At 41.6% G+C, this 8358-nt stretch overlaps 2 protein-coding genes across 5 annotated transcripts; one reads left to right on the top strand and one right to left on the bottom strand.

Moving 5' to 3' along the window:
- Positions 1–1226: 1226 nt before the first annotated feature.
- Positions 1227–6265, bottom strand: LOC133892333 (heterogeneous nuclear ribonucleoprotein 1-like). Of its 4 annotated transcripts, none has more exons than XR_009904370.1 (5): positions 5672–6264; positions 5117–5363; positions 3819–4998; positions 3015–3105; positions 1227–1628 (listed from the first exon to the last, which is right to left on the bottom strand). XR_009904370.1 is itself a non-coding variant. In XM_062333034.1 (4 exons), exons 2-4 carry the CDS (start codon positions 5336–5338, stop codon positions 1615–1617), a joined length of 1416 nt encoding a protein of 471 aa, XP_062189018.1. In that variant the 5' UTR covers positions 5339–5363; positions 5672–6263; the 3' UTR covers positions 1227–1614. The 4 variants fall into 4 exon arrangements, 2 of the variants coding, with proteins under 2 accessions (XP_062189018.1, XP_062189017.1); XR_009904369.1 differs by having other exon boundaries at positions 3010–3105; XM_062333034.1 differs by lacking the exon at positions 3015–3105 and having other exon boundaries at positions 5672–6263.
- Positions 6266–7177: 912 nt separating this feature from the next.
- On the top strand, positions 7178–7877 carry LOC133891950 (uncharacterized). The gene is made up of 2 exons (XM_062332671.1): positions 7178–7539; positions 7657–7877. Exons 1-2 carry the CDS (start codon positions 7181–7183, stop codon positions 7679–7681), a joined length of 384 nt encoding a protein of 127 aa, XP_062188655.1. The 5' UTR covers positions 7178–7180; the 3' UTR covers positions 7682–7877.
- The last annotated feature ends 481 nt before the right edge of the window (positions 7878–8358 follow it).

The raw sequence follows: 8358 nt of genomic DNA on the forward strand, positions 1-8358 counted from the left end.
CATTATCGGCTTGTTAGCTAAACGAGCTAAAACTCTAACTCGGCTCGTTAGCTTTTGAAACGAGCCAAGCCGATCTAGACACGAGCTAAGCTAACTCGTGAGCTTTGAATTTTTATTCCAGCCCTATGTGTAGGAATGATGACAGTTTTTTTATAAAAAAAATAGGGTAAGTTTGGTTGGCCGTTAAACTTTGCTACATCGAAGTTAATCAAGTTTGGCAATCTGTGTCTAGCATTTTGTTCACGGATATAGTTATGGCAAGCTCGCCACACTTTCTTAGACGCCTACTGTGTATGACATGAACTCAATCTTTGGCAAAGTTTGCTACAAGTATGGCGACCAATTTGTGTACACAAAAGCTATGGCTTGCCACTTTGGCATGCAAAACAGTCTCACGGACTCAACACTTCGCTTGTGTCAGACGGAAAGAAAAAACACTTAAAGCTTGAATTTTCAACACCGAACGTAAGAATGCCTCTAGGAGAACACAAGATGATGTCCATTTTTCTAACTTCAGAAACATGGGAGCAGAAACTGCGCTTCTTAACTAAGGCATGTAAACTGAGGAATCACATTGTGTTGATTACTGAAACTAGTCCAAAATTGCAAATCAGGAGTACACCTTTGCAGTGAACTCAACGTAAGCTTCTAAACTATTGAAAATACGAAAGCGCTTAAAACCCAGGAATTTATGTTGGCAGAAACAGTATAATTGAGCCAATGTTCCTACCGAAACTCCTTCCCAAATGGTTGTGAAGGCAAATTGAGAATGAGAAAACAATTGGGTAAGGTGGGTTAAATAACACGTGCAGGGAAGTCATGATGTAAAATCTTTAGTGAAGGTCGTGCTCAGGAAGCAAAACAGGATATGTAGATTGAAATCTACAAACTGCTATTTTTCAGAGCAACTACATATAGATATTGTCCATTAACTACTTAAAAAGAGCATTCGTCCACATTCACATGGGACTCCAAAACTATGAAAAACTACATTCAACTCAGCCTTGAACTTCACAAAAGAGCATGGAAAAAAGATACTAATGTGTAAATATGCATAATCAGGTCCAAAAATCTGCCAAAAAAAACAAAAGTATACATAAGGCAAAAACAAGGAGAACATTACATGTATGTACTTTTGGTGGCTTTATTAGTGGGGATCAAGATGGCACCCCAATAGTTTCATGGTAAGCCAAGCAAATCTCTAGTATACAAATGGAATGGTCAAATGGAGAATGAAAACAAGCGAGCTAATGTAGCCATAAATGGGCAAGATAATACAGCATTCATTTGGTATACAAGTTTGTCCGTATGACAGAATTCCAGCTTATGTTGGAACACTTCTAAGTATGTGCCGCAATCAACACTGCACATCTCATTCAAAAACCAGAGATCTAATACACGTAGAAATTAAACTAAAATCTGAAAGCTTCACAAAATGTTTGTATCTGCTCCTCTAGCATTTTGGTGTTCGTAAACCACACTTCTGGTTACCTAGAAACAAGCAACTAACCTATATTAATCTGACATCACCAATTCACAGTCATGCACCTGAAAGCCTGATATAGTGGGTGTTTCACCTATCCCAAGTTATATAAGAATATAATAATATTCTCCCTAGGAAGTGATACCTGCAAAAGGATTCAACAAATCATAGTCAGATAAAAATTTATAGCTGTCCTCACTATATGTTTCAAGAATAAGAGGGAAGCATGTATCTCAGACATGGATTGATTGGTTCTTTAGTAATTTTAATTGATTCTTTTTTGGTGAATGCAAGACATTTGGAATTTCTACCAAACTTTATATATTAGATTATTATTTTATAAACAGGATCAACCTGTTGTCAGAATGTTAAACACATGGGACCACAAAGCAAACTGTCAAAAACTTTAATCAATCAAGTAACTATAGGAAATGAAGATGCTATCAGAATTTCGTGGAAGTTTCTCAAGACAAATGATCCAAAATTGTGCTGTAGCTTCAATGCATAGGTTAGCAATAGCAACACCAACTTGTCTAAACATTATTTTTCCATCAATATTTGTAACCTTTGAAATGTCAAAAAATGGATGCTTCTTGCACTAAATATCTGCATCTTGAAGATGCAAAATAGAGAAATAAATCACCTCTGTTATATAATAATAACTGGATAGGGGTGTTTTACGGCTGCTAAGCAAAACGATAAATATGCTAGCAAATCTCACAATAATCCTACCCTCAGATAGTGAACCTTAATTATATCTCACAAACATGGGAAAAAACATCCAGCAGACCACTGGACGTAATTAAGGTGTCTAATTCAAATCCAAAAGATAAGAAAGGATCTTGAGATATACTCAAGTAAATCTAACATGTTTCCCCTTGCTTGCCTCATGTGAAAAAATAACAAACAGAAAAGAAGAGGAGCTGTCCACAAAATTAGAAGAACAAGAAGCATAACGGTTGGCACGTTGTCTTATGGCCTAGTGGTCTGTTTTTTAATCGGCCCTTTCATATTTTTGATAGGGATAGATAGTTGTCCGAAAATATACATATTCAGCTTGGATACCTATGTAACTTTGCCAGAATCAGTATAAACTAATGAGAATCAGTAAGGATCCACCAAAGCTCAGCTATTGATCGATCTGACTGTTATCTGGTTGGTTCCTACAGCTTATTTAAACTAATAACGGTAATAATTTACAAGTGCAAGAAAATTATTAGCATGATGATGTTGTGGTTTTGATTGATATTCAACTATATCTCATGCAATCCAGGAGTAATGGTAAACAATTATATCGAACACATCTGAAGTTCCAAACTGTTTGTCACAAATAAATATTGGCATTTGCGATGCTGTGGTTAGGCAGAAAAGAGCTTATCACGAAAATTCTCCAAACTGTATGTCAAACATCGTTGATTACAAACAAACCAGATTGTTGAAAAACATTATGCATAAATCGCTTCCTTGATTTACTTGGCACAGTTTTCTCTGAAATCGCAAGACACAAGAACTGTATTGAGGCAAACCCCACATCTGTAGGAGGGAAATGCCAATGTGGTATTCATCATCATTCACAGCTCTAGAAGTTTCTGCAAGTTGATAGTGCTTCTAGTACATTTGAACTGCACAAGCAGTGCACACAACTCAATGCTAAATAAGAGGGCTAGGTGACCTGCGACTCCCGCAATATAATACGATATATGTCCTACTTCTATCAGTCATCTATATGTAAGTTCTTATTCAACTAATCAAGAAAGAGAAAGCTCAAAGAATTTGCATCCTATCATATCGAGAAAACTACAGCATGTGACTACAATCAACTAATCATATTTGAATGTGCATACAGTTGAGTGACTAATCCACTGTGCTACAGGATAAAATCTTAGCTTTGAATATGAGTTGTCAGCCTTTCATGGTCACACAAAACCAGGTTATAGGAAATAGGATATGTTCTAATAATCCAAAACTACATGATTTATTGCTTATATTTGGTAGCGATTATAGAGTATAGAGAGTGATAATCGAGTAGTTGACATAACTTGTAATCATGGGTGACGAAACACAAGCTTTGATTAACACAAACTAATAGTTGCATTGCTTATGGAATTTAAAAAGTCTTACAAGAAAGGCCTATTGCTTATGCTATTATGTCAATCAGCTTAAGCAAATGGCATGGAACTTTCTTTTTCAGAATGACTAGGTACATTGTTTTCCTAAACTGGGTAAAGGGAACTGAACCCTGAAATAACTAACTTATTTACGCAGTATATTTCTTTTTTTAATGAAAGGAAAAACTATGTGTAGATCATAGCAAAATGTTGAGATAGCAACTGACCTCTGCTTGTCTGATTATTATTAACAGTATAGTTGCCCATATAACCTGCTGATATTTCTGATTTGATATCTGCATCAACATTTCCAAGATCATGACCAAAAGGAGGCATGTCAATCTCAGATGACGAGAACCTCCAGGTTGAGTCACCATAAATAGAGCTGCTGCCATATGCACCTGGGTTGTTCAACTCATATGCATTGGCTGATGCAGAAAATGGCTCGCCAATGGTACCAGTTGAATTGCTCCTCCCATAGCTGCCAGAAGGCAAACCAAAGTTATTATCTCCAGTTCCACGGCCAAGGTTTCCCGGCCCAAGGCTTGAAATGTTGCCCATCCCATGAGCAGAAGTAAGGCCTCCCCAACTAATACTGTCACCAGGAATGCCGCCACTACCTCCAGGTGGAGCAAAAGAATTCGTGTTTGTAGGGCTACCTGTGTAGTTTAGACTTCCATCACCCCAAACATTTCTAGCCATTGAACTCAATACCGATCCTGAATCATCATTAAGGCCAACATACCCTATAGGACTACCTAATCTGTTTGAACTACCATTGTAGTAAGAACCTATTTGCCGCCCATTGGAGCTATTGATGAAACCAGAGCTTGCACCAAAATTTCCACTCATCCCACCTTCAATATTCATGCCCATTCCATAGCCTGGACCAAATGAAGAGAACCCATTTCGTGCACCAGTAAGAAGACCAAACCTTCCATCCACCCTCATGCCATAACCTCCTATGGGGTTCGGGTTGTAACCCTGGTTGAATCCATTCAGGAAGCTATGAACCCTGTTCATAGCATAGTTCTGTCCTCCAGCAGGTGAACGTGCAACAGGTCCAGGAGACTGCTCCTTTGGAACAGCCCTCTTGACCTCAACCATTTTACCATTCAGCTCATGGAAGTTCTTATGAAGAGCCTTATCCACTGCGTCTTCTGAATCATAGGTGATGAAGCCGAAGCCCCTAGGCCTCTGCGTGTTGTGGTCGTACATCACCACCACATCGGTTATCACACCGAATTGCTCAAAATACCTTCTGAACTCGACCTCGGTAACATTAGAAGCCAGACCTCCAACAAAGATCTTTCTAGTACGTCCTGGTCCGGGTGAACCTATGCTGCTGCCATTGTTCTTGCTCGCAATACTCTGGTCGTCCCTGGGAACGGCTTTCTTCGCTTCCACCTGAATCACAAATGGGCAATTCAGCACGTACAGTGAGAAACAGCTTCACAACAGAATTCTCACCAAAATGCACGTTAATGCGTTAGCTGAGAAGAAGGCGAGAGCATAACGTAAGTACCATGCGGCCGTCGATCATGTGTTTGTCCATGGTGACACGCTCCGCGACCCCGGAGTCGGAGAATACGACGAAGCCAAACCCGCGGGCGCGGCCGGTGTTTCGGTCCCGCATGATGACGGCCTCGGTGACCTCCCCGAAGCGGCCGAAGTACTCGCGGAGGCGCTCCTCATCCGTCTCCCAGGAGATGCCACCGACGAAGAGCTTCCCGGAGTCCGCCTCCATCTCGTCCTCCCCTCCCCTCCTCCCCCTGCAATCCACAACGCAGGCCCAATTTCATACCAGCCAGCCACGCCAAATGCAGACAAAACCCCGACTTATCCACAACGTTCACCACAAAAACGCTTGCGCTCGCGGGGCATCAGCTAGATCCGAGCTGAAAGCAACGCCGCGATCGGGCCGCGCCCACACACAAAACGCCAACACTCCCTCACAGGGCCACGGAATTACGCGCCCGCCGAGAGATCCGTACCAGATCCGGCCGCCCCCGGCGCGATCCGGCACCGATCGGCGCGGCGAGCAGCCCACAACACGCAGCGGTCGGATCGGAGCACTTACCGGTCGGTCGGTCGGCGGCGGCAGCAGCGACGAGGAGGGATCGGGGGGCCCGCGTCGCCTCACCTCTCGCTCTCCCGCTAAGATCTCGATGCGGGCATGGGAGGAAGAGGAGGAGGGAGGTGGGGGGAGGAAGTTGCTTGGGGTCGGACGGCACGCCTCGTCTTCTCCTCTCCTTTTTATCGAACTTTTGCTGCCTTCCCTTCCCCCCTCACCCCCCTCCGCTCGGTGGCTGGCGATGCCTGCCGCGATGCGGTGGTTGTTTGTTTTTACCTTTAGGTTGCGGAGGGGAGGCTACCTTTTTTAATCGCTTCCGTTGCCCTGCGATTGCGGTGCTCGGCTGGATCGGGAAAGCGGAGGCTGGGGGAGGCGGAAATGCAGAAATAATAATAGAAGGGGCAGGTCGGCCTGCCGCGCTGGAGGCGACTCGAGCGTGAGATGAGATGGTGGGCTGCTGCGTGTGCGGTGCGCGGGGAAGGAGACGACGCAGCGGAGCAGGTGGGCTGTGAAGCCGGGAGAATTGATGCGTGCGTGCGTGCGCGCGCGGCGAAGGGAAGGAGGAGTCCCCGACCGAGCGAGCGAGGTGGAGCCGACGAGGCGGGCGGGGCGGGCCCAATTTTCGCGCAGCTGGAGGGGTAAGTAGTCAGTGGGCGGCGTGCGGGGGCCACCCGGCAGCAAGCGGGTGTTACAGTGTGAGAATGTGGAGGCACGTAAGAATTTTTCCCTGGTTGTTGCGTTGAACCAGCTGGAAATTAAGCATATGCTCTCTGCTCCTCCTATTAAAAATATATGTTGTTTAAAAAATATTTAATTAAATTTTAAATTTTTTATTAACAATAGCTTTAAAAATATTTAGTTTGGGAATCTTAAAATTATGTGTGTAAATGTCTTGAAAAATGCTTTCATAATATCATCAATTTAATTAATTTATAAATATATTCTAATAAAAAAAATAGTGATCAAAGATATGCATTAGAGACTATGTCTTATCTAAAACTATATGTATTTATGACCAGAGGGGTATGACTTAACACCAAGTACCAACTGCTGAAGTTCAAGTGGTTTCCTGGTGCTTATTTCTAAATGGAAGTTACAAACGATGCTTCATATATGTTCAGTTTTATCTCTTTTGATAATTTCTTTGTTCTTAGTTTTCTCTGTTTTGTTCAGTTAGGATATCTCTGAACTTTGCTTTATCTCTGACTTCGGTTCTTTGTTATGTTTGATTTGGTTTGAGCTTTACGTGGAAGATAAAGCCTCTACCTTTGTAGATTTTTACGTCATCGAATTAACCTTTTGGTTGTTTGATTTCTGGCTTAGAGATAAGATTTTCTTGTTGATGACCAATGGAAGGTCTGTGGTGGAGCAAACCCACGAACTTCAGATCTAGTGGGGGAGCTCAACCACATCAAGATTACTCTCCCTGGCAAGTATCAGATGGGAATGGTGATTGCAAAGCTCCCACCCTTGTTGAGGAATTTTGCTACTGCTCTTAAACATTGTAGAGAGGAAATGACTATGGATGACATGGTTTCTTCCCTCCATGTTGAACAGAAAGCACGTGCAAAGGATGTTCCATTGGTTAATGAAGATGATAACTCTAGAGTGAATCTCATTGATACTCATCAGAGAAGGAACAAGAAGAACCCAAAAGAATACAGCAGTTGCTTTAAGCCAAGAGGAAAGATCGACAAAGGCAATAGCAAAAGAAATAGCAAAGGTATAAATAGTTTCTTTGAGTGCGGCAAGCCTGGCCACTTTACTGGGAATTGTTGTTACAAGAAAATAAATGAGAAGGTCCAAAAAGACAAACCTGAAGATCAGATCGATGTCAAAGTCAATATGGTGATTGATGAAGCTGAGGTTGTAAGGTGCATTTCGAACATCTCTCTCAAAGTTTTGAGAAGTGTCAATCTGCAGATTGGTGGGTTGATGCTGGAGCATCTATTCATGTGTGTTCTGATTGATCTTTATTCTCCACTTTTCAGGAACAACAAGGAGGTCATTCTGTGACTGGTCTTGAGAGCAAGTCCCAGGTGCTGGGTAGTGGTAGAGTGGATCTGAAGCTTTCTTCAAGAAATATTCTGACTCTACATAATGTGCTCTACGTACCAGCAACAAAAGCAAATCTAATTAGTGAAAGTTTGTTAATAAAGTCAAGCCATAAGTTTGTCTTTGAAAGTAATAAAGTTGTAATAACTCTTAGAGGTTCTTTTGTTGGGAAAGGCTATCTAGATCACGGTCTATTTAGATTATCCTTGTTGATTCCTTATTCAAGTCTTAGTAATAAAGCTTTCTCTGTTTCGTATCAATATTCATCTTGTGATAATTTTCTGTGGCATAATCATCTATGTCATGTTAATTTCAAGTTTATATCAATGTCACTAGATTTAATTCCTAAGCATGATACATGAGGTGTAAAATGTGACATTTGTGTGCAAGCTAAACATCTACATAAACCCTTTAAATCTGTTGATAGAGACATCTCTATGCTTGAACTGGTGCACTCTGATATTTGTGAGATGAATGGAATTTTGACTAGAGGAGGTAGACAATACTTTATTACCTTTATTAATGATTGCTCTAAATACTGTTGTGTTTATCTCTTGAGATCTAAAGATGAAGCTTTTGAGCATTTTAAAATCTTCAAAGAAGAAGCTGAAAATCAACTTGATCTAAAAATTAAAATT

The sequence above is a fragment of the Phragmites australis genome, chromosome 15, assembly GCF_958298935.1.
Source record: "Phragmites australis chromosome 15, lpPhrAust1.1, whole genome shotgun sequence".
NCBI lineage: Eukaryota > Viridiplantae > Streptophyta > Magnoliopsida > Poales > Poaceae > Phragmites > Phragmites australis.